The 27,377-nt window shown below is 41.3% G+C and overlaps 1 protein-coding gene across 2 annotated transcripts in view; it reads right to left on the reverse strand.

Annotated features, from left to right (window-relative positions):
* The window catches only part of LOC110571126 (SH3 domain-binding glutamic acid-rich protein-like), a 59,278-nt gene that overhangs the window by 3,720 nt on the left and 28,181 nt on the right, over positions 1 to 27,377 (reverse strand). For both annotated transcript variants that reach the window (XM_044919374.1, XM_044919378.1), the window contains 2 exons: positions 14,243 to 14,317; positions 13,202 to 13,294 (listed from right to left, as the gene is read on the reverse strand). In XM_044919374.1, coding sequence (XP_044775309.1) covers positions 13,202 to 13,294; positions 14,243 to 14,317 — 168 coding nt within the window. The remainder of the gene's footprint in view (positions 1 to 13,201; positions 13,295 to 14,242; positions 14,318 to 27,377) is intronic.

Below are 27,377 nucleotides of genomic sequence, written 5' to 3' on the forward strand. Positions count from 1 at the left end.
ACAATACACATAACACACATCACACACACAATACACACAACACACATCACACACAATACACACAACACACATTACACAACACACATCACACACACAATATAATACACACAACACACATCACACACACAATACACATAACACACATCACACACACAATACACACAACACAGACCACACACACAACATACATCAAACACAGCACATGCACACAATTACAGACCGCACAATTTGGAATGGTGCTGCACAGCACTACGTTAATTCTAATGGTGTCATGATTTCTCTTAAGCATGTAGTCTTTACTCATATTAACAGACTATTGTCATCAAATTACTTTTAAATATTCAGAAGGCAGTTAGAAGAATAAAATACGAAAAGAATCTCAATGAATAGAATTTGATCAGAAAGGATGAAGCTTTTAAATGTAGAAGTTGGTTGTATTTTGTTATAGCAATCTCATTTTTTCAAGCCAAAGTCATCAGCAACCTATACATATAACCTGGAATTACTTCCAAATTATAGTACCTCTTACCTTTATATATAAAAATGGGATTTTTAAAAATGGAGACTTGTCTAATAACAAAGAAACTAATTATTGAAAAGATGTAACTTATAGATAATTTTAAAAATCATAGCATAGAATAGGCTAGAAATAACCTTTAGGTCTCGGAATAGAGATTAATTTGACAAAATGACATTAAAAATAATGAAGCAGATCTATCTTTACTGCCTTCCCCCTCCCCCCAAAAATATACACACATTACATGAATGAAAGTAGATTACAAAAGAGTATTCATCAAGATTTGATGTGTGTGTGTGTGTGTGTGTGTGTGTGTGTGTGTGTGTGTAGCTAGCGGCTATCTCTGGGTAATGGGGCTGTAAACTATTTTTGTTTTCTTCTTCTATCTGTATTTTCTAAATTTTTTATGAAGTCATGAACTATTTCTGGGGTACCTGGGTGGCTTGGTCAATTGAGCATCCGATTCTTGGTTTCAGCTCAGGTCATGATCAGGGTCGTGAGACTGAGCCCCAAGTATGGCCGTGCTGGGTGTGGAGGCTGCTTAAGAGTCTCTCCCTCTCCTTCTGCCCCTCCCCGCTCATGCTCTCTCTCACTCTAAAAATAAATAAATAACTAAAAATTTTTAAAAAATAAAGATCATGAACTAATTCTTTGTTGTTGTGGGTTTTTTAATTTTATTTATTTATTTGACAGAGAGAGACGCAGCGAGAGAGGGAACACAAGCAGGGGGAGTGGGAGAGGGAGAAGCAGGCTCCCGGCTGAGCAGGGAGCCCGATGCGGGGCTCGATCCCAGGACCCCGGGACCATGACCTGAGCCGAAGGCAGACGCTTAACGACTGAGCCACCCAGGTGCCCCTAATTCTTTGTTTTAAAATATTTTATTTATTTATATATTTTAGAGAGCAAGAGAGAGAAAGCAGGTGCATGCACACAAGCAGGAGGAGGGGGAGGGAGAGGGACAAGCAGACTCCACCCTGAGCACAGAGCCCTGTGCAGGGCTCGACCTCACGACCCTGAGAGCACGACCTGAGCAGAAATCAAGAGTCAGATGCTCAACCGACTGAGCCACCCAGGCACCCTGATCATGAACTATATCTAATAGTTGTCGTGTGTATGTGTTGGCCTTTTAAAAAGAAACAAAAGATTTTTAAGGGGAATTTCTTTTGACATTTGGGACCTTCTTTAATGTTGATGACCTTCATCAACAAAGGACTTGATGAGACACTGAGACAATATATTTGGTGATTTTGGGTAAATTATTCTCCCTATCCTTGAGTTCTCATTTTGATTTAGCTCTCTGATTAGCATTTTGAAACGATTAATCAAAAATCTTCATTCACAATATTCCTAAAACTTTTGGTTACAATGAACGTCACTGAGCCTCAACTAACATGAGGGGCTGGAATAGGAGGGAGAATCTGAGAATGTCCCTTAGGACCTGCCCTCAGAATCCCCTAACATTCTCTCAGCTGATTCCTCTATACACAGACATGATTCCATCCCTGCAAGGGTGTAAATTTAAGACTCCCCCAATGCCCAGCTAATAAGCCACAGATTCAACAAGCAAGCAGCTGGGCAAGAATCTCAGTCTGCCTCATTTGGACATGTAGCCCCTCCAGCGCATCGGCAGCAATATAAAAATAGCATGCTGCCCTTGCAGGGTTAAATTAATGAAAATTATCGTAAAATTCCTTATAATGAAGTCCCTCCCCCAGTGCCGATTAGCAAGCAAAACAAAATTCCTAGGAGAAGGAAAAGATCGTTCTTGGAAGCTCTCACAATTAAACAGGAAGAATTAGAACGTTTCAACAAGCAGGAAAAGAATGGGAAAGAAGAGAATTCGTCCGTAAAAAATTTAAGCTGAATTACAGACCTCCCTGGGTCTGGGGTCTCTTTCCCCCTCCTATTTCCTGTAACTCATTTCAATCACTGAAAGAAAATTATGGATTTGGGTTTTGTTTGTTTACTAAATACAAGTTCTTAATATAAAATAAACATTATTGTCTTTGAAGTTAGATGGACTTTTTACGATGAGCATCCGAACAGTAGAAGTTCTTGCAACTGGCTTCCCCCCCTCCAACACCTCAGGGTACCTAGAACTTACGTTCTCATGCAGTGGTTCTCGGGCCTCGTGGGGCATCAGAAACACCTGAAGAGCCTGCTAGCCCACAGTTTGCTGGGCTGCACCTCAGAGCTTCTGATTCAGGAGATCTGGGGCCAGGCCTGAAAATTTGCATTTACAGAGGTGCCCAGGTGGGGTTACTGCTGCTGCTTTGGGAACCCCACTTTGAGAACCTCCACTGCATCCCTATGCCCTCCCTTAAATCATGCTGATTAATAACCAGAGCACGGTGAGCACTCACAAGCAGTAGGCTTGGCATCCCCACCCGCCAAGGCCTTAATTTTCCAGGGTGGGTTAGGTTCGTTCCCACACTTGTGCATGCAAGTTAGAGTCATATTGTAATTACAACATTTAAGTAAACATCGTGGAAATCAATGAAATAGGAGCATGAAAGGATTTTTTTTTTTCCTCTGTGAACTTAATGGAATGCTTTGGAAAGACCCAGTACATGCAAGTCACCTTAAAAACTCATCATCAAATGAGGTGTCAAAAAAGCTGCGCTGGCAGGGAGGTCTCACAAAACCTGAGAGATTATGCACCTAGCTTGCTTTGTAAGCATCTTTAAATTTCTGCTCTGTTTTAAAGAAGTCAAAACTGATTTTCTAGACAGACAAATGAGTTATGCTTATGTTAGAAAGACAACAGGTAACTCTAATCGTTAGACTCTTCTTTAAAAAATAGTCTGTCCTGCATCAAAAACACTGGCAGTAAGTATATGTTTATATATTTCAAGTTAGAGTAAAAAAGTTCTAGGCCTCTGTGTGTTTACAATTTAGCACTTGAAGTGACTTCTTCAATTTGTCAAACCACCTTCAGTTCCAAACATAGGACATGAGGTCTTCCTTTGTACCTGGGAATGTTGGTTATTATTTAAGCCTAGACTCTATAAACAAACTTATCAGCCAAGCCAATAATACATTACATTACATTACAGAGAATAAATCTTATTTCCTTAAATTGCATCTTTAATAGCTTTAATACTGTTTTCTAGTTGGGTTTTATTTTGTTTTGTTTTTCTTTTGTTGTTGTTGTTGGTTTTAAGTGGGCTTCACACCCAGCGTGGGGCTTGAACTCACGATCCTGAGATCAAGACCTGAGCTGAGATCAAGAGTCAGAGGCTTAACCAACTGAGCCACCCAGGAGCCCCTCTAGTTTTTCTTTTAATGCGTTAACTGTGCTTTTAAATCTTATATCCTCAGTACTCTTCATTTTTGAATACTTCTTTTGTACGATTCTTAATCTTCTATCTCTGTGACACTTGATTCTCTTATATTTAAGTTCTTCTTATTTTACCTTTTTTCATAGAAGACATTTCTTTTTTAAATTCTTTATCTTATGGAATGCGTATGTTTCGTTTACATCCTTAATTTTAATTCTTTTCATAATCCTCTTCTTTCTTGTCAGCGGGTGCTTCCTCTTGCGGGCTTAGGAGGGTGGCAGGGAGGAAGGCTATGCCCCAACAGGCAATCAGAGGCTCTTGCTATGTGAGCTCTCATCCCCTTCAATCCTGGCCTCCTAAAAGGAAGACAGACTTTCGACCTCAGCTCTATCAGACAACTGAAGGCATGCCAGACCAAGCCCTACAGGGCCTCATTCCCTGGCCACGGGAGGCAGGCTCCTGGGGGGCTCTACTGCACACCAGTGGATGAGAACCACAGTTCTAATGTAACCTCCCGGTGGGGGGCAGGTTAGAAATTCTTCCCAAGTCGGTCACACTCTCCCTGGATAGGTTCCCACTAGAGCCATGTTATGGCTTCCTAATGTCACATATCTTCCAGACACTTCATGATGAGCTGCATGTATAAACTTCTTTGATACACAGCTGTAGTGCAACGTCTAAAATTGATTCGATATTACGTGCTATCTTGACATCTGGTAAAATCTGGAAGGCCGGAAATGGCCTAAGCACTGGCCAAAGCTCCCACAGATTAGGTCTCCTACCCAAGCAGCCCGCTTTACCAAGGACCCAGGCACATTGCCTCCCTGTCCCCTGGAATTATCCCAACAAGCCAATCACATCCTCCATGTGAACCAGGGCACACTCCGCCCTCTTGATACCACAAAGCCTGCCTCCCACCCCCCGACTGCTCACACTGTCTCGAGTGCACCCCCTGTGTCCCTGCACTGTGCTGATGTCCTCATCCCTGGGCTTTGAGAATATGTCATAAACTGCCGTCAGTCACATCTGCCCGGTGTCAGGGGCTGTGTGTCGGCCATCCCCACAAATACAAGAAGGCAATCCTTCCCTCACCAACCAGGTGAATAAGAGGCAATCGAAACAGCACCGCTAAGCACCATGCAAACTGCATTAACTGTGCACACTGTGCAGGACGGGGGAGGGAAAGAACGGAAGCACGACGTGGTCCAGCCCCGCCCAACTCCACAGACAACACCTTCACCACGGGAGGCTCCGGGAAGGGCACCGCCACGCCCTATTTCTCCATCCACCTCTCTTTGATAAATTTACCTCTGACTTGCTATAGTTCCCTTCTCAGCAGGCTAAAAGAGGATTTTCTGGGATGTAGGCTGCATCAGCTTCTTCGTGTCATGAAGAACAAGGAGAAGGTGGCTGTAGCCACAATTCTCTGACCTAAAAGATGATTCTATTAAGCACCAGGGTTGAATATGCTACTGTACCTCATCTGTCGCTGTCTCTCCTGCTTCTTCCGTAGGTCCAAAAATAGAAATTTTAAAAAAACATATGAATTCACGTAAGTTTTAAGTTGAATCTAAAAATTAAGCAAAGAAGGGCACCTGGTTGGCTCAGTCATGATCTCGGGGTCGTGGAATCAAGTCCCACCTCGGGGTCTGCATGCTGATCACTGAGTCAGCTTGAGATTCTCTCTCTCCCTTTGCCCCTCCCCCCACTCACACTCTATTTCCCTGCCTCTCTCTAAAATAAGTAAAATCTTTACAAATATATTTAAAAATTAAACTACGATACATTTTCATCAAAATGAAAGACATTAATGTATTGATAAAATATATAAATAACAAAGACATGATAACTAAGCGATGCCTACTTATTTCATGTGTTATATTTGAAGCCCTTAGAATGAGATTAGAGACATTTTTCCACCACTCTTACTCCTGAGAAAATATAATTCATTAGTAATACTGCCTAATTACATGTTTAATTCTGTCTATATCCAAAGAATATTGCAGATCTGTAGCACTATCTAGGAAAATTCAGACCATACATGCCAAGCAATTAGAAAATTTGAACAAAATTATGTCTTTTCTGACTTTATGTCCTTAGAAGTATGCCTTTCCTTCAGCTTTGAACCAGTAAATAAGAGTAGGTCAAACACTTACCCTCCATCAAAATAAAATAATAACATTTCTGAAGCATTTAGTACTTAAACAATGATTTCTGGTTAAAGAAAGAAATTTGCAAGGTAGGAGAGGGTGAGACCATCCCAAATTCAAATAGGTCTCCACTGTGCCAACCCACTAGAATTTCTGTTTCCCTGGATCAAAGTAGTAGGACCAGGCTGTATCTCCTACAAATGCAAGGAAACAAGAATTTTCTAGCCCTTCCCAAAATGGCCCCATGATAAGTGTCTGGGGGCCAGTGTACTAGAATCGCTTTAATTAAGTAGAGGAAGCAGTCCCTAAAAATTCCTCATGCCTTCTGACTCGGGCAGAGAGCTCACAGAATCCTGCACTGGGAGAGTTGAAAGCAATCTCACATTCCCAGAGCCTCTCACTCCATCCTGCCTTTGGACAGATGAGGTCACCGAGGCCACAGAGTTAAGTAATTCGCCGAAGATCAGAGGACAAGGAAGCAACACAATTGGGACTGACTTCGAGGTTCCTGATTTAGTGCCCTTCCTACTCTACCTACCATGCTGTCTCAAGATAAGGAACAGAAAAGGCAAAATCACAGAAGGCATGTGATAAGGACCCACCACATCCCCCAGTGCAGCCCCATGTTCTCAGCCAGTTCCAGAAGCATACGCTCAGATTTCTGAGGTTGGCAGAGAAAATACAGAACCTAAAACGCTGCTGCAGCTGGCCAGGCCAAGTCAGCCCCATAAGTCTGCCCAGCGTGGGGAATCCCTAAACTAATCCTTACACCACCGGCAACACACCAAGTTTCGTCCAAGAAAAGAGAGGCCTGCACTTGTTGGTTTCTCAGCCATGTGTTGAGTGTACCTTTCTAGGACTGCCTGATTTGGCCCGCGCCTGGGCCCTCCCCTCCATGACCCCCAGCTCCTCTCACCCAGGGCACAGCACCTAGTCTTCCTTATCTCTAACCCACACTGTGGCCAGGGATATTGTTCCAGAACACAACACACCTTACCATGCTTCCCTCGTGTTGAAAAACTTCCATCTTTTCAAGAAACTTTCATCCATTATCCTTAGGATGGCTGCAAGGCCATCACAATCAGGCCCCGGCTTAACTTCACCCCGCCACGTCCCTCACCATTCTTTATTTCAGCCATATGGACCACATGCCACTTTCTCACATCTGCCACACCTTCTAGGACTCTGCTTAGAACGACATTTTCAAGGAAGACATTCCTGACCCATAAGGCTGAGTTATGGGACCCCTCACCTGCTCCCATGACCATCATTTATCTGTCTCCCTGACTGGTCTGTGTCCTCCTTGGGGCATGACATGTGTCTTTATTCATTTTTGGATCTCCAGGATGCAGCCACTGTCTGGAACCGAGGTATAAGCTCAATAAATGTGCTAAGTGACCAGATAAATGAACATACACTCTGCTAGTAACTGTTTGGACCTCAAAGAACATTAATTTCCCTCTTATCCACATGAGATCAAATTAAAATATGCAACAGAGAATTATCAGCTACGTAGAGTTTCACATTTTTCTAAGTTCAATTATCTGTATGAACTGTATTCAGCTGAAGCAAATGCACTAACAAGAAATACACTGCTAAAAATGGGGTTTTAGAGCAAGGCTGGAGGATGGTAGGGGATCCCACAGGAATCAGTTTTGACAGGTTAGCCAGCAGCAATTACCAAGGGACCGAGGACTCTCTATCCATATCTGAATTGATCTTTCTTTTTTTTTAATTTTTTATTGTTATGTTAATCACCATACATTACATCATTAGTTTTAGATGTAGTGTTCCATGATTCATTGTTTGTGCATAACACCCAGTGCTCCATGCAGAACGTGCCCTCCTTAATACCCATCACCAGGCTAACCCATCCCCCAACGCCCCTCCCCTCTAGAACCCTCAGTTTGTTTTTCAGAGTCCATCATCTCTCATGGTTCGTCTCCCCCTCCGATTCCCCCTCATTCTTCCCCTCTTGCTATCTTTTTTTTTTTCTTAACATATATTGCAATATTTGTTTCAGAGGTACAGATCTGTGATTCAACAGTCTTGCACTGAATTGACCTTAATTTCTTAAAAGAGACATTAAATGGGGAAAGTAATTGCCCAGAGTATTTATAGAAATACTTAGCCACTTTGAAGAACCCCGGATGTTACCATCACCAGCTCTCCTGGAACATAAGCTCTGTGGGAGCAGGGACTCTGTCTTTTTCATTGCTCTGTCCCCAGCCCCCAGAATCCTGCCTGGCAGGGGGCAGACAAGCTGTCAATAACATGTTGAATGGATGCATTTATATTTGCGACTTCTGCCTCGAATCCCTCATAGGAGGAGGGGGGGGATATATTATGGAAATAGAACTTAAACTTCCATCTTTAGCTCACAGAATTATAAAATATCAGAATTGGACAGAACCTTAAAAGTCATCCATATTCAATTCTTGAGATGGACCTTTATGGTTGGCAAATAATTATACCAGCAAAAAGGTTTTGTTGTGTTTTGTTTTTTAAGATCATTATGATCACATGGTCAGTTGAGCTAAGCTCTTGCAAATCTTAGGACAGGCTATGCATCATTCACTTGACAAAGCTACAACTTAAAATCATTTTACCTTGTTGCTCCTATAATAAAGTTAGTCAGGGGAAGCGTCCGAAGCAGGTAGTCTTAGAACCTTCTCCGGCAGCTATCCTGGTTGGGAACTTGGCCAGCGAGGCAGGCGGCAGAGACGGAAAGTGGCCAGGATGAGGGACAGGTGTCAGCTGTGGTGAGTGTCAGGCAGTGGCTGGATAGGACAGGTGGCTGGTGTGGAAGGAAGCCGAGGGCCAGCCCAGAGTGACCTGAGGAGGGCAGATGGCCTCCGAATGGCTGGAAATCTCAGGGACAAGGGCAGAGTTCTCTCTATCTGCTGGCACTGCAGGGACCCAGCCTGAGACTCACCAGCTCCTCAAAGACCTAAACCAACGTCTGCCCCTTGAGAAAGCAACTTTCCTCAGGACCGGTTTTGGAGGAAGCTGAGTGGGCTTTACAAGCCATAATCATGTAGTCAGTCAAGCCAAGGTCTTAAGAGGTTTTGGAGAGGACCACTGAGTTGGCAAGGAGCACAACTTAAAATAATTTCACCTCAGTGGAAACCAAACACAAAGCTGCGACCTGTCCAGTCTCCCATAAAGTTCTCACGAAGCCCCCAGTCTGCAGGCCCTCCTCAGAGTGTGCCCTGGAGCTGAAGTGACCTTCTGCTTCCTTCCCTTCCTCCTCAGGTACCATTCACAAGCCCGCCTCTCCTCCCTAGCCCCCTGTCCCTCCCGGGTCAGCAGGGAAGGTGACCACAAAGTCCCTTCTCTACTGGGGTCTGGAGCAACATAGGAGGTCTTCTCAGGCAGGAATGAACAGTCTCCCCAGTGTTCACCGTCCTGCCTCCCAAATGCCCCCCAACCCGCCAGCATGTGGGTAAGATGCATCTTGGCATCTGGTGTTTGAGAGCCATGACGCTTGGGTTGGTGGTCGGGGAGGTCCGTTTCATTACAGGAGGTGATGGTTTCTGTCTCCACCTCTGATTTGCTTTTAAATCAAGAGTGACATTCTTAGATAAATATTTCTGGCCATTAAAATGGCATCAAAGGGGTGCCTGGGTGGCTCAGTCGGTTAAGCATCTGCCTTTGGTTCAGGTCATGATCCTGGAGTCCCGAGATCGAGCCCCATGTCTGGCTTCCTGCTCAGCTGGGAGCCTGCTTCTCCCTCTCCCTCTGCTGCTCCCCCAGCTCATGGTTGCACTCTCTCTGTGTCTCTCTCTCTCAAATAAATAAGTAAAATCGTTAAAAAATAAATAAATAAAATAAAATAAAAAGGCATCAAGTACGTCCTGAGTGAGCATGTGCAATAGCTAGAAGAACAAGACCACGCCCAGACATTACTTAGCTGCCTCATCCCTCCATGTACCGCGACCAGCCGCCAGCAGCCGTGGCTACCACTATACACTCGAAAACTGTCCCTAACACACAAATGGAAGGTCTGAAATAATGGTGCACACTGAGCTCTGCAGTCTGTTTGATAGAGAGGCGGCGGGGGCACGTTCTGGTTTCCACACTGTACCATGGCTATCGGAGACCTCAGCACAGGGCACCGCCATGTGAAGGGCACACAGGGCTCTGAACGACGTCCCTGTAAGTCTGTAATCATTTCAGAATGAAAGGTGAAAGTACGTTTGGATTCCTTGTCATACCTAGTGTGGCTGAATACCAGGATATGAACTATGTGTTGTATTCCTCGGCACACAACACTGGAGACAGGGAGTAGAGTTACTGCCCCTCCCACACTCCAAGAAGAGAGCCACAGATTGGTGGGGGTTCTGGGCTCCTAGGGAAGAAAGGAGAGGCCTTGCTTTAAAGATCCTGGGCTAGCTAGGAGAGGCAATGAAGCTAGACAGTCCCTAAAAAAGGGGGGGCTTGGAGCTTAGGCTTGGAGTTGTCTTGATGGAAGCAGCCAGACTGGAGACAGAGGGGCAGAAGGGGGGACACTGACCCCAGGGGCAGCAGCTGTGCTCCGTCAGAGGCCGAGGGCCTGACTCAGCCGAGGGGCCAGCGCCCATCAGCCCCTCACCCTGACGGAAGGTCCTGCCAGCATGAGGTGGAGGTGTGAAGCAGATATCATGCTGTTAGACAAATAAAGGAAGCTGACATTCTTGCCACATGGCTTAGGAACCAGATGGCAGCCCACGGATACTGTATTCCTTCTATTTTCCACGGAGCAGGGGGAGCCCCGCTGTTCAAATACAAGGGGCCAGGAGGAGCACAAGGTAAGACCCCATGAAATCTCCTCCAGGCGGTTTTCAACAGGGCCAGAGTTTATCTAAAAAGCACTGGATTGATCTGAGCTGTAAGATCTAGAAGAACCCAGCAGGATGTGTCTAGTACTTTGAAAATCAGTGTTTAAAGAAGTAAAACACAGAAATCTAATTGGCTTCTCTCTTTGTTACAAATTAGCCTATCTAAGCCTGAGTGCACTGTGGGCCGAAAGGTGTGATGACAGCCTAGGTGGCCTTCCCATCTTAACCTTGAAAACCAAACCCAAGGGGCACCTGGGTGGCTCAGTCAGTTGAGCGTCCGACTCTTGATTTCAGTTCAGATCATGATCTCAGGGTCATGAGGTGGAGTCCCACGTTGGACTCCATGCTCAGCGGGGAGTCTGCTTGAGATTCTCTCCCTCCGCCCCTCCTGCTGTGCACTTGCTCTCTCCCTCTCTCTCTCAAATAAATAAATCTTTAAAAATAAATAAATAAATAAATAAATAAAATAAGAACAAACCCAAAAACCATTTAAGTGGATGGGAGGTTCATTTAAGCGGATGGGAGGTTCTTTAAGTACAAAACGCAACCATTCAAAATATCAGATAGTTTCATCTCCTTTTCAAATTTCAATCCATTTTCCTATATATTCAGTCCCAAAGCTAATCATGTTACTATGTCATTTGTAATCCTACCGACAAATCATGGGGTTTCTTTCTTATATAACTGAATTAAAGTAAGTCAAAGAGCATGGATCACTTGTCAAATAGGAAAAAGTCAGAATCTATCTTTATGTAGAACAAATATTATTAAAGAGTTGAAAATGACTTTGATCATTAATGTGAATAATACATTCATCTAAAATTAAAATGTCTTTTACTTAGTCATATCTTCATCAGAGCCCAGGCAAAAATAACAAAAATGATTTTTTTTCATTCCTATCAGGATTTATAGGACTATAATTTACTTTGTAAAGCATTCTCAATTAAAAAAAAAAAAATACTAACAAAGAGAACCCCGGCCCTGATGGCTTACCACCTCTCTGAACAGTAGCTGAGAAAAGAAAGCAGACCCATCTTTGCTATAGTTATGAAAATTTACTTTCCTCTCAGTCCCCAGGAGAAAGGGATTGGGGTGTAATGTTTCTTATCTTTGTCTCTCTGTCTTACAGGAAGCAAACTGGATTTCAAAAAATATAAATCGATAATACTATAAGAAGGCACTAGGCAATTCCTGTAAAGTCTGCATTATAAAAACATGGATTTTTAAATGACAGGGTAATGAAATTGCCACTATATTTAATTTAAAATTTATTATTTCTGAATGATACAGCCTGCCATGAAACTCCATCTAACTTCTAGGTCAGGATTAAAGATCTTGTCTTTCTTCCAAACTAAAGACTTCAAAGAGTCTTAAATTATCAGCACTTTGGGATAGCAATCTTTAAATATGAGGAATTTATTGCCCTGGCTCCTCCAGATTTAAATTCCTTATAATACAGACCAATTGATGCCCATGCCCACCCCAACATGCCCATAGCACGTTTCCCCAGGGCCCTTCCTAACCACATTCCATCTGCTGGGAATGAGAGTCCAACTATCTTAACAGATGTCTACACCCTCTCCTGAAATCAATAAATAGGTAAAAAGAATCATAAATAGGTAAAAATGCAAACCATCATGGTTCAGTAAACAGTCTTTGTTACAAATGGGCCAACGCATTACGATCACTGAAACTCCAGGGGAGGCTCAGCCAGATGCCCGCAACCCCACCCGCTTAGCTCCCTATGCACCACCGTCTCCCCTTACCTGGCTTCCCAGTTACATTTTCAGAATTCCTTCAATAAGTGGCCCATCTGATCCCCCATTCTCTCAGCTTGGCCATTGTAGAACTACAGTCTCCCCTGCCCTCCCATATTCCCCCTGCCCTTTATTCTGGGGCCCCTGAATTGGGACTCCTTTAGAATTAGATCACAGGCCTTGGAGCAGCTGATATTCCCATGATTGGATGTGAATTGAGTGTGGGTTTCCCTCCCCGAGGCCTCTGCTCTATCCCCAGCTCCTGCTGGCTTCCCACAAAATGTCCCACTCCATTACCTCTGTGTCCCCAGCAAGCAGTGCTCTTGGTGGGCATTTGCTGGGAATCATCATTACTCATGACCAAGGGATAAGGTCCCTTGTTTTATGAAGAACTTGAACCTAACCTAACCCTAACAACACAATTACAGATTATTAAATCCTTGTCTAGCCTGTCCCTCCAGGCCTGGATTCAGGGTCCTTTGGCTTCCTTTTAGTCCTCAACCTGCCTTGACCACAGTAGTGAACACTTCCCCCTGCTTCGTCCCTGGCTAAACCCTCAGCTCCTGGCTTCCATGCTCACTTCAGTGTGCCCAGGAAGATTCCTGGCACCTGGAGGTGCTTTAATGCTTCTCGACCTGAATCCAGTGAAACTATGGTACAAAAAGCAAACACTCACATTCTTCTCTTGAGATTCGGCGAGATTGCCCGCATCTTCATTGTCCTCTTTTTGTGCCTCATTTTCTCCACTCTCTTCAGTCTTCGCTGTTCCCTGGTCATAAAGGAAACCCACAGTATCATTAACATTAGATAAGCTTTCAAGGAAAAACCAAACCACACATGCTATGGTTTTTTTATTTGGATACACAATATATAAAAAAAAGCAATCATAGATTTCCTATTTATTAGGTCACTTCGCTACTAGTATATAGAATCACCAACCCCCTATATTGCTCATTGGACCTGCTGTTGTAAGTCAATAGATCTGAGTCATGTATGTGCATGGTAGAGAAATAAATGCACTAATAAGGAGCTATAATTCACCCATTGAAGGCTTATGAAGAGAACTCCAAAGGATTTGATATTTAGGCAGTGTTTGTTTTCTGTTGCTTGAGTGGAAGCAGGCTTTATAATTTTAGAGAGTAAGAAAAGATAATAGAGGATAGATAGTAAAGAAATAGATGGATAGATGGATGGATGATGGATGGATGGATGATGGATGGATAATAGATGAATGATGGATGGATGATGGATGGACGGATGGATGATGGATGGTGGATGATGATAGATACATAGATACATAGAGAATAAATAGAAGGAATGATGATGGGTGGGTGGATGGATGACAGATGATAGATAGATAGATAGATAGATAGATAGATAGATAGATAGATAGATATTCTATCTATGTAAAGCAGAATGACAGAAAAATGAGAACCAGGGCGCCTGGGTGGCTCAGTTGGTTAAGCGACTGCCTTCGGCTCAGGTCATGATCCTGGAGTCCCGGGATCGAGTCCCGCATCGGGCTCCCTGCTCGGCGGGGAGTCTGCTTCTCCCTCTGACCCTCCCCCCGTCATGTACTCTCTCTCTCTCTCTCTCATTCTCGCTCTCTCAAATAAATAAATCTTTAAAAAAAAAAAAAGAAAAGAAAAATGAGAACCAAGTAGACATTCTGAGGAAGCTAGTCTGGGGGAAGATGGTTCAAGATACTAACTCTTACCTCTGTGCTGCCCTGTACCTCTCCCATTACATCGCCATTGGGAAGGGAAGATGCTTCCTCAGATGATTTTGTCACCTGCATCATATAAATTGAGAATGTTTGAGAATTTCCTTAAGGCTAATAGCTTGCATTTCAACATCTTTCAACTATTCAAATTATGTTTGTCTTCATCCCTCATTTTATCTCTACAACAACACTGTAGCCTGACCAGTAGGGTGGTTACAACCACTCACACATGAGAGATGAGAAGATCAAGGCAGAAAGTGTCACAGTGCAAGTCAGGGGTGGGATTAGGTCTACACCTCCTACTTTATGCTCTTTGGACTTATCCACAGTTGCCAACCTTCTAAAATATTAAGCTATTTTTCTCATCATAAGAAAAAATTTTGTAACAGTGTGAGGTGATGGATGTCCACTTATTATAGTAACCATTTCACAATATATACATACATCAGATCCTTACGTTGTACACCTGAAACTAATACAATGTTACATGTAAATTATATCTCAATAAAATTAGGGGGAGATCAATTACTTTTATTACAAAGGCAGTTAAACCATAGACACACCGTCTAGTGCCCTGCTCCTATGATAACCAATATTAAAATTTTGATATGTACCTAAATCTATCCTAATACATACATACAGGCTGGTTTGGTGGTTTTTTTGTTTTTTTTGTTTTTGGTTGGTTGCTATTTTTGTTTTATTTTTGTGTTTTTTTAAATAGACATGGGAACACAGGGCACAACTTGATTTTTTAGCTTAATGTATCATGGACATTTGCCCAAGTTAATTCAGATGTTTCTAACCTCATTTTTTAAAATACCTGCTGAATATTAAATATATAATTTAATCAAATATTTCCCAGCTGATGGTTTTTCAGAATTTATATGTTTGTACTTCTATAAACAACACTATATTAACCTGAATAAAATGATGGGTTTTTTATTAGATTTCTTGCCAAAAAAATAAACTGTAGTAATTCATATTCCATAGTAAATAAATGAATGTCCTCTTTTCCTTTATATGACCTCATGACCAATAAAGATGATTGCTCTTTTTTATCTCTGCCAACGTGTTGGGGAGAATATGTAATTTTGTTTTTCTTTTCACTTTCCTAATTACTAGAAGAGAAAAGCATATTTTCCATGAGTTTTAGCCACTTATGTTCCTGTCCACATACTTGCCTTCATATGTTTTGCCCCTTTTTACTTGAGTTGTTTGTCTTTTATTGTCAATCTTTAGAGGTTATTTATATAATAGAAATATTGGCTATTTGTCAGGTTACAACTTTTATTTTTAGTCTATAAATTATTATAAATTTTGTTTTTCAGTTTTTAGCATTTTATAAAAATAAATTTATCTAATTTTTATTCTCTGAAATTCAGTGCTGTTAATTTATATTAGTTATGAACATCCAGAGCCTTAATCCCTCTAGGGCTCTGTTTTCATCCAGATAAACAGCAAAGTATGTCTGTACTATTTATATACCATCATTTTCCCATTTAATTAAGAAGTTTGTGTCATTTATTAAGTTTTATGTATATATTTGGATCTGTTAATACACTATTTTATATATGAATATATAGACATATCCATGAATATATTTATCAGTTCCCATGCCAACAAACTGCTTTTACCAGTGTAGCTTTTAATATGAATTTTAATATTCAGAAAGGCAAGTTGCTACACAAAGTCTTTTTTAAAATTTTCTTGGCTCGGGGTGCCTGAATGGCTCAGTGGTTAAGCGTCTGCCTTCAGCTCAGGTCATGATCCCAATGTCCTGGGATCGAGCCCCGCATCAGGCTCCCTGCTCCGCCGGAAGCCTGCTTCTCCCTCTCCCACTCCCCCTGCTGGTGTTCCCTCTCTCGCTGTCTCTCTGTCAAATAAATAAACAAAATCTTTTTAAAAAAATAAAAAATAAAATTTTCTTGGCTCTCCTCAGACATTTATTATTCCAATAAATTTTAAGGTCATTTTTCCTAGTGTCAAATTTTTAAAAATAAGCTTTTGGTTAAAATAACATTAAATAGGGGCGCCTGGGTGGCACAGTTGGTTAAGCATCTGACTCTTGGTTTTGGCTCAAATCATGATCTCAGGATTGTGAGATCAAGCCCTGTATGGGGCTCCATGCTCAGGATGGAGTCTGCTTGAGATTCTCTCTCCCTCTCTCTCTGCCCCTCCCACTTGTGCTTTCTTTCTCTCTAAAATAAATAAATAAATCTTTAAAAAATAAAATAGCATTAAACATATTTATTAGTTTAGAAAATTTTCACTTCTTATTGTGAAGTCATCCTATCCAGACACATTGTAGGTCTCTCTATTGCTTTAGTATTTGTGGGAGTCCTTCAGAATACAATTATGTTCTTTATAATATGAAGATCTATATGCTTCTTGATAAATTTATTCCTCAATACTTTATGGATTTTTATCACCCTTGTGAATGAGATTTGATTTTTACACTTTAACTTCCTATCCATTATTGTTGATACAAAAGCTACTAATTTTTATGTTTTTCCTTTATCCAGAAATGTCATAAACTCTTTATTTTTTTTATTATGTTATATTAATCACCATACATTACATCATTAGTTTTTGATGTAGTGTTCCATGATTCATTGTTTGCATATAACACCCAGTGCTCCATTCAGTATGTGCCCTCTTTAATACCCATCACCAGGCTAACCCATCCCCCCAACCCCCTCCCCTCTAGAACCCTCAGTTTGTTTCTCAGAGTCCATAATCTCTCCTGGTTCGTCTCCCCCTCCGATTTCCCCACCTTCATTTTTCCCTTCCTGCTATCTCCTCTTTTTTTTTTTTTAACATATAGTGTATTATTTGTTTCAGAGGTACAGGTCTGTGATTCAACAGTCTTGCACAATTCACAGCGCTCACCATAGCTCATACCCTCCCCAATGTCTATCACCCAGCCACCCCATCCCTCCCACCCCTCACCACTCCAGCAACCCTCAGTTTGTTTCCTGAGATTAAGAATTCCTCATATCAGTGAGGTCATATGATACATGTTTTGCTCTTTTTGACTTATTTCGCTCAACATAATACCCTCCAGTTCCATCCACGTGGTTGCAAATGGTAAGATTTCATTCCTTTTGATGGCTGCATAATATTCCATTGTGTGTGTGTGTGTGTGTGTGTGTGTGTGTATACCACATCTTCTTTATCCATTCATCTGTCGATGGACATCTTGGCTCTTTCCATACTTTGGCTATTGTGGACATTGCTGCTATAAACATCGGGGTGCATGTACCCCTTCGGATGCCTACATTTGTATCTTTGGGGTAAATACCCAGTAGTGCTATTTCTGGGTCGTAGAAATGTCATAAACTCTTATTAATTCTAATAGATTTTACTGGAGTGTCTTGAGATTTCTAGGTGTACAATTACATCACATACAAATAATTTTTTAATTTCACATGTATTACATATACATGATACATTTTACTTTCCTACATGACTATAATAACTACAGCTTCTAAAACAAAGTTTAATAATATAGTGATTACACATTCTGCTTGGAGCACTGGGTGTTATGCACAAACAATGAATCATGGAACACTTCATCTAAAACTAATGATGTAATGTATGGGGATTAACATAAGAATAAAAAAAAAATTAAAAAAAAAAAAAAAAAAATAATATAGTGATTACAGGCTTGCCTATCTTGCCTCCAACTGTAATAGAAATGATTCAACATGTCATGATTCATTGTGACACAGCTGCCTTTTGATAATTGGTTTTTATCATGTTTAATTAGTTTCCTATTTATATTTTAATCCATTTTATTATTATTTTTTAATCCATTTTAAACTTAACTAGGAATGTCTGAAGTACTGTATCAAATATCTCCTTGGTATTTATGGAAGCAATCATACGGGTTTACTCCATTAATCAGTTCATGTAACTAATTATGTTAATAGAATAAACTCTGCTTTGCATTATACAGTTTGCTAACATTTTATTTAGACTTTTCCCCTCTGTACTTATAATAGGAATTGATCTAAGTAAAACTGAAAGTATTCTAAGTAATATATCAACTGGTCAGGGGTTTCATCTATTTCATTTCTCTGTTAAAATTATATATAATCAAATTACATATATATGTATTCAAATTACATTTATTCAAATCATACATATATATGTACATATGCATGTCCATATGCACAAAGACACATACTTTCTCCCTCATTTGTATTTAATTGATTTTGGCTTTTCTTTTTATTGGTTCATACTGTCTACATTTTTATTTTGTTTTCCTGTTGTTAATTATTTAAACTGAATATTTATTTTAGGAGCACCAGGAAACCAAATGGTCTGGACAATCCTCCCCCCTTTTTTTAAAAACAGGTTCCATGGCCAGCATGGAGCCCATTACAGTACTAGAACTCACGACCCTGAGATCATAACCTGAGCTGAAACCAAGAATCAGACATTTAACTGACTGAGCCATCCAGGTGCCCCTATAATATCAGTTTTATTTTCTTCTGGATATGAGGTTATTTGAAATGGTATATATTTATTTCTCAAGTTTCCATGATATTTTTCTTTCAGATTGTAATTCTGTATTTGGGATAAGAATATAGTCTGTAAAATCATCCCCTTTTGAAATTTATGAAGGTTTTCTTTGTGACCAAGTATATGATAGCTGTGGAAACTGTTTTAATAAGTTCAGGGAAGAATATATTTTATCAATATCTATCTAATATATTGTTATTCTTGTGTGTATGCATATGTATATCCTATATACATCTATTAAGTTTCTAATTATATTTGTGTGTGCTTAAAATAGTACCTGATAAGTAATAAGTACAATGTATCTATTAAAAGACATGTTTTTCACAAGTTTTCATTGTATTTCTAGGAGTTTTTGATTTATGTATTTGATTGCTATGTAGCATGATCCATAAAGATTCATGACTACTGTATTTTCTTCATAGATTTTTATCATTTTTCATTATATAATACCTTTTCACTTAGTTAATGCTTTTGGTCTTGAATTCCTCTTTATCTGATATCATTAATGCCACTCCAGTTTTTTTGTTGTTTGTATATGCCTGCTGTATACTCATCCCTTTATTTCAATTTTTCTTTAAATGATCGTTTTATTATGTTCTCATAATTAACATACGGCTCATCTTTGTTAAAATCCAATTTTGGGGTGCCTGGGTGGCTCAGTCGTTAAGCGTCTGCCTTCGGCTCGGGTCATGATTCCGGGGTCCTGGGATGGAGCTCCGTGTCGGGCTCCCTGCTCAGCGGGGAGCCTGCTTCTCCCTCTCCCACTCCCCCTGCTTGTGTTCCCTCTCTCACTGTGTCTCTGTCAAATAAATAAATAAAATCTTTAAAGTAAATACATAAATAAGTAAATAAAATAAAATAAAATCCAATTTTACTATCAACTCCAATTCCATTACAGCCAAGGACTCTCCTTTTGAACCCAACCTTCCAACAGATAATGACTACAAATTCTGAATTTAAAAAAAGAAACAAACAGGGGCACCTGGCTGGCTCAGTCAGTACAGCATGTAAGTCTTGATCTAGGGTTGTGAGTTTAAGCCCCATGTTGGATGTGGAACATACTTTGAAAAACAAACAAACAAATAAGAGAGCCAAAGAGAAGAAAAAATAAGAGGAAAATGAGCCAAAGCAAAAAGATTCAAGAGGGACTTGACATTTGACAGATAAAAAATTATTTGCACATCCATGTTCATTGCAGCATTATTCACAATAGCCAAGAAGCAGAAATAATCCAAATGTCCATGAATGAATGAATGAACAAAATGCTGTATATACATACAATGGAATATTATTCAGCCTTAAAAAGAAAAGTTATCCTGTCTCATACCACAACACAGATGAACCTTGATTGCATTATGCTAGTCAAATGAAATAAGCCACTCACAAAAAGACAAATGTTGCTTGATTCTACTTATATGAGATATCTAAAATAATCAAATTTATAGAAACAGAAAGTAAAATGTTGGTTACCAAGGACTGGGGAAAGGAGGAAATTGGGAGTTGGGTGAGTACAGGGTTTTAGTTTTGCAAAGTGAAAAAGTTCTAGAGATCTTTTGCACAACAATATGAATATACTTAACATTACTGAACTATACACTTAGAAATGGCTAAGATGGTTTTTAAAAGGGGCGCCTGGGTGGCTCAGTCATTGAGCGTCTGCCTTCGGCTCAGGTCATGATTTCAGGTCCTGGGATCGAGCCCCGCATTGGGCTCCCTGCTCTGCGGGAAGCCTGCTTCTCCCTCTCCCACTGCCCCTGCTTGTGTTCCCTCTCTCACTGTGTCTCTCTCTCTGTCAAATAAATAAATAAAATCTTAAAAAAAAAAGATGGTTTTTAAAAAAGAAAGATGACAATGGCACTGAGTGAGTTACTGTTTTGGGGGCTTAAGTCTGAGAATAAGCAAATCTTATGGGGGGAGATAAAACCACAACAGAAAACTCAAGCATTTTTGCCTGAAGAATCAGGAAACAGAACTTGGGGCAACCATAGCTACCAGGAAATGAGGACAGAATCCTGGACAAGAGAGAGGGAGCCCCAAATTCTGCTTATGAATTCTGCCAAAATCTCCAGCTAAGCCCCCAACCACCCATGCATGGGACTGGTTCAGCTAAAGAACAAATAACTCAGCTGAGATTTGAGCTGCTCACTAGCTGCTACATAGAGTTTGCAGTTTGAGTCCCACAAAGTAAATGTCTATGAATAAAAAAAAACAGTCAATATTTTTCAGAGGAATGGAACAAAATACAGTCTGCACAATCCAACATTCACTACATCTAAGACACAACCCAAAATACTTGACATATAAAGAACAAGGAAAATATGACCCATCCTCAAGAGAAAAAACAATAAATGGAAACAATCTCTGAAAGGACCCAGATGTTGGAATTAGCAGACAAGGATTTCAAGACAATCATTACACTCATGCTCAAAGAAGTAAAGGAAAATATGCTTGCAATGATGAAACAATTGGAAATTGTTCATCAGTAGAGAAAAACTATAAAAATTGAACACATAGAACATTCTAGAACTGAAAAAAGTATCTGAAGTAAAAAACTCACTAGACAGGATGCAGAATGCAGAATGAAGATGACAGAGGAAAAAATAAATGAACATAAAGATAGCTCAATAGAAATCATCTAGGGGCGCCTGGGTGACTCAGTTGGCTGAGTGTGACTCTTGGTTTTAGCTTAGCTCATGATCTCAGGGTCATGAGATCAAGCCCTGCGTTGGGCTCCCCTGCTTAAGATTCCTCTCTCTCTCCTCCCTTTGCCCCTCCCTGCTTGTACTCTCTCTCTAATAAATAAATAATTAATAATAGAAATCATCTAATTTGAAGATCAGACAGAAACAAGATTTTTTTTTAAGTGAAAAAAGCCTCAGGGAAGTATGAAATAATAACAAAAGGTCTGACATATATGTAATTGGAATTCCAGAAGGAGAAATGAGAGTAAATGGAGCAGAAATTATATTTGAAAATATAATGGCTGAAATTTTCCTAAATTTGGTGAAAGACATATTTTTACAGATTCTAGAATCTCAGCAAACCCCAATAAAGATAAATACAAAGAAAACCATGCTTAGGCACAACACAATCGAATGGGTGAACACCAAAGCCAAAGAGAACATCTTCAAAGGGGCCAGAGAAAAATTACATATTGCATACAGGGAACAAGGATTCAAAGACTCCTCATGTCTCATCAGAAGCATAGAGACCACAAGACAGAATCAAAAAACACATTTAAAGTGCTGAAAGAATAACCATCAACTAAGAATTCTATGCTCAACAAAAACATTCCTGAATGAAAGCCAAGACAGTTTCAGATAAACGAACACTAAGAGAATTTGCTGCCAGCAAACATGCACTACAGAACAATGTGCAAGGCTAAAGTAAGTTCTTTGGGCCAAAGAGAAATGGCACTAGATGGAAACTTGATTCTTCAGAAAGAATAAAAAGCATCAGAATTTTTTTTTAAATATCTGGGTAAACAGAAAAGATTCTTTTTCCTCTTTCTTTCTGTAAAATACATAAGACTGGGATGCCTGGGTGGCTCAGTCGATTAAGTGTCTGGGATGGAGCCCCATGTCGGGCTCCCTGCTCGGCTGGGAGTCTGCTTCTCCCTCTGCCCCTCCCCCCACTCATTATCTCTCTCGCTCTCTCTCTCTCAAATAAAATCTTAAAAAAAAATATTCAGTGCAATACTAACTCTAACTAAACTGTGAAACACTAAGACCATACACTACAATCACTAGAGCAACCCACTATAAAATAGTTCAAAGAGGTGAGGCTAAAAATCCAATAGATAGAGAGGGAATCCTAAAATACACTCAACCTAAAAGAAAACAACATAGCATCGAACAAAGGAATAAAAGGAAGGGGATAAAGAGAAAAACAAATAATAAAATAATAATAATAATAAATCTAAACAAAATCAATTCAATGATTACTTAAAAGTTAATGGACTACAATAGCCAAACTGTGGAAAGAGCCAAGATGTCCATCAACAGATGAATGGATAAAGAAGATGTGGTATATATATACAATGGAATATTATGCAGCCATCAAAAGGAATGAGATCTTGCCATTTGCAACGACGTGGATGGAACTGGAGGGTATTAGGTTGAGTGAAATAAGTCAAACAGAGAAAGACATGTATCATATGATCTCACTGATATGAGGAATTCTTAATCTCAGGAAACAAACTGAGGGTTGCTGGAGTGGGGGGTGGGGTGGGAGGGATGGGGTGACTGGGTGATAGACACTGGGGAGGGTATGTGCTCTGGTAAGCGCTGTGAATTGTGCAAGACTGTTGAATCTCAGATCTGTACCTCTGAAACAAATAATGCAATATATGTTAAGAAAAAAAAAAAAGAAGAAGAAGAAGGTAGCGGGAGGGGAAGAATGAAGCGGGGGAAATCGGAGGGGTAGACGAACCATGAGAGACGATGGACTCTGAAAAACAAACTGAGGGTTCTAGAGGGGAGGGGGGTGGGAGGATGGGTTAGCCTGGTGGTGGCTATTGAGGAGGGCACATTCTGCATGGAGCACTGGGTGTTATGCACAAACAATGAATCATGGAACACTTCATCTAAGACTAATGATGTAATGTATGGGGATTAACATAAGAATAAAAAAAAAGAATATAAATAAAACCAATATTAACACATTAAAAAATAATAATAAAAAAAAAATTAAAAGTTAATGGACTAACTGGTACAATTGACCACAGGGATTGTCAGACTGAATGAAAATGCACAGGAGCCAATTCTACGTTGTCTGCAAAGACACAGAATAAAAATAAAAGCACAGGTAGGTTGAAAGTGAAAAGACAGTAAAAGATATACCACGCAAATGGTAAGCAGAAGTCTGGAGTGGGTTTGTTAATATCATGATGGAAAGAGAGAAAGACAAAGAGTATTACCAGAGACTAAAAAGGTGACACCAGGGGATGCCTGGGTGGCTCAGTCGGTTAAGTGTCAGACTCTTGATTTCAGCCCAGGTCATGATCTCAGGGTGGTGAGATCGAGCCCTGCATCAGGCTCTGTGCTGGGCATGGAGCCTGCTTCAGATTCCCTCTCTTCCTCTCCCTCCGCCCCTCCCCCACCTCCACTCATGCTCTCTCTCGCTCTCTCTCTCTAAAAAAAAAAAAAGAGAGAGACATCTGGTAATGATAAAAATGTCAATCCATTAGGAAGTCCTAAAACTCATCAGTACGAATGTGCCCAACCATAGAGTTTTAAACTATAAAAAGCATAAACTGGCAGGATTAGAGGGAGGAAGAGACAACTCACAATCCTAGTTGGAGATCTGAACACCCCTCTCTCATCAGCTGTGGAATAGCTATGCAAGAATCTAAACTGACTGTCCTTTTTCTTCTGTTTTCCTTCTTTTTGCGGGACTGGGTGGGTGGCCAGGAACTTTCAGCCTTTTCAAATTTATTAGAACACTGATGTAGTTAGTTCAATTCCTTCTGCCATATTAATTCATTATTCATTATTCATCTGTCTTCTCCCACGCTATTCCTTTCCTTATTTTGCTGGCTCACATCTCTCCATTCTGTCTTCTTCAGCTCTGCCCTCTACCTTGTTCATCTAAATGTTCTGAAATGGTTTATTTCACTGCTGCTTAGTTTCCTACTCATAAAATGTAAAGTTCTCTATTAATATATCACAATTCTATAACAATAAGATCCCCATCAAAATGGCTTACCTGCCTTCCTCCAATTAAAATGAGACCTTCAGAACACCTGAATTTCCTTTTCTCCATATTCCCCATCCACATGGATAGTTTCACCTAAGTCCTTTTTCACATATGCCCTTCCACAACTCCTGGATTTTTCCAGTATAGTTTAAAATTCTTGATGTCAGTATTATTACAGTCTTTTCCTTTACAGAAGTGGCTCTCAACCCTCACGGCACATTAAATTCATCTGGAAGCTCCCCTCCCAGAGATTTTGGCTTAACTGATCTTGGAGGCAGCCCTGGCATCCTACAGCATTAACAGCTCCCCAGGGGCTCCTGACCTGCAGCCCGGGTTGGGGCTGACTGCCAGTGTCCACCCTTCTCCCCGAACCACCGGGGAGGAGCCGGTCGGGGCCCCCCCGCCCCCCCCCCCCCCCCCCCCGCCCCTCAGATCACACCCCGCCCCGCCCAGGGACAGGCAGCTCTGCTGACCGCTGACCACTGCCCGCTGCGGGGCTGAGGGCAGGATGCAGGTGGGGGAGAGTACCCCACCCTCCAGGCTGCTCCACGGCACCCCAGCCCCTGTCCCGGGCCCTCCTGTGGCTGGAACACACCTGCTGGGGGCGGGGAGAGCGCTGGGAGCCACTCCCACCCGGGCAGGGCCTGGGCCTTAGTTTCCCCCTTCAATTCAGCCCTTTTGCCGCCCATCTTCCGAGCGTTCTTCCCTAGTTTCTGGCCCTCAGACAGCTCTGCTGGGTTCTCCTGCATGGTCGTGAGACAAGAGGCCGCAGCATCTTCAAGTGGAAGGCCCTCCCCTATCTCTACACTTATTCCTTCTCGTCCTTCAGGCCTTCTGTTCTTTCTGGAACTCCTGTTATTCACATGTCAGGTCTCCCGTGTCCAAACTCCAGACTCCTGGCTTTCACGCAGGGTTTCTACTTCGCTGTGTTTGAGTTCACGTTTGATGTGTTTGCTCCTGTTGAGCTCCCAGAACAACGATCAGGCCTCACCCGTGTCCCCTGTCTGTTGTTCAGCTTGCAGTTTCAAATGAGCAGATCCCAGAACAGGTGCTCGTGCTCCAGACTCGGCCCTCTTACGGAGCCCCTGGAATGTTTCTCCAGGTCTCCTCTGGCTTCCTCATTCACGCCCCTTCCGTGGAAGGCGCTGGGGTCAGCTGCTCGGTTGGCCTTCCTCCCGCAGGTTACTGGGAAATGCTGCACTTACTAGATATTTTTGCCATTACTCAAAATTGCTTTCAACAGGCGCTCACTAATCACACCAGTAAATGAGTATCAAAACTCTTCATCATGCATTAATCGGGGCCCAAATTTCCATGATGCAGTTAGATCATCTGTGCACCCTTCATCAGACTTGGATGTGTCCAAAGAGCAAATCCACCTTCCAAGAGGTTGCAGCATGACTCCCCCAGGGGGATGGGAAAGAAGCCTTTTGAGCCATGTCTGCGGCGTTGCTGTCGGGAACGTTAGAACTTCCCGGGACAGCTGCGGTGAGAAGGACAGTGCTCCCTGGCATGTAGAGATTCTGACACCCAGTAGTCACCCCCACGGCGTTCTACAAACATAATGCTCTAACGTGAGCATGACTGTCCTCAACTCTATCAGCCAGAGGAAATCTAATTACATATATGAGTAGATGTTTGCCACTGATATCTTAATAATATTCCCCTGACCAAAATAATGTATAAAAGATATTGATCCTGAGCACCTAGGTGGCTCAGTCGGTTAAGTCTCTCTCAGTTTGGCTCAGGTCATATCTCACGGGTCATGGGATCCAGCCCCAAGACGGGCTCCTTGGGCTCCGTGCATCAGCAGGGAGTCTACGGGAGATTTTCTCTCTCTCTCTCCTTCTCCTCCTGCCTCTCTCTCTCTCTTTCAAATGAATAAATAAAATCTTAAAAAGACATTGATCCTCATGCTTCCTTGCCTCACATTTGACAACCACAGGATAGGTTATCAATCATAACTTCAGTAATTTGCTTTACTTTTCATATCTTTACTTTTTTCATCTCCATCTAGCATGTTCTAGAACAACAGTTTTCACCTAGGGATTCCCATCACCTACTCATATAGTTGTATTAATATATAGGTGTTTAGGACCTAGTCCAGACCTACTGACTCTCCTTACTTGCTATTCTTTTTTTTTTTAAGATTTTATTTATTTGAGAGAGAGGAGGGTCAGAGGGAGAAGCAGACTCCCCGCCGAGCAGGGAGCCCGACATGGGACTCGATCCCGGGACTCCAGGATCATGACCTGAGCCGAAGGCAGTCGCTTAACCAACTGAGCCACCCAGGCGCCCCTTTACTTGCTATTCTTGATATATTCCTACCATATATGGTGAGAATGTGCTTGGCATTCATGGTATCTTTCATGGGACATATGCTTGGTATATTCATGGTGTAGTATGCTTCTGGATAATTATGTTATATCAAGAGTTTTCCTCTATTCATCCATTTTTTTTACAAGTAAGATAAAATGTTTGCTGTCTTTGAAAACAGGCTTAGTGATTATGTTTATAGATATTTTGTCTAAAACTTTTTGGACTGACTTCATTATTTTGTTTTGCATGCCACAGAAACAACCACATTTTCATATCAGGTGCATTATTCTTGTTATAATCTGCATAAAGTCTTTCACCTTTGAAAATTATCAGTTAAAAAATTAGCCACAGTTATTTTAAGTCTTTTGTCATCAACAGATATTTTTCTCAGCTTGTTTTATTCTGCTGCTTCCCTGAAAGCTTTCGCAGTCCAGTACAAGCCAGACTGCTTCACCTTCCACATAGGATGACCCAGAGCCCCTGAGAAAAGGATTATATGCCAGATACTTTGGAGTATAGGCCTCTGATGGCAACACTTAAAGATATTGAGGCCATACCAGTGGACTGAGTCAGGATTTCCAGAACT

Source organism: Neomonachus schauinslandi, chromosome 1, assembly GCF_002201575.2.
Source record: "Neomonachus schauinslandi chromosome 1, ASM220157v2, whole genome shotgun sequence".
Classification (NCBI taxonomy): domain Eukaryota; kingdom Metazoa; phylum Chordata; class Mammalia; order Carnivora; family Phocidae; genus Neomonachus; species Neomonachus schauinslandi.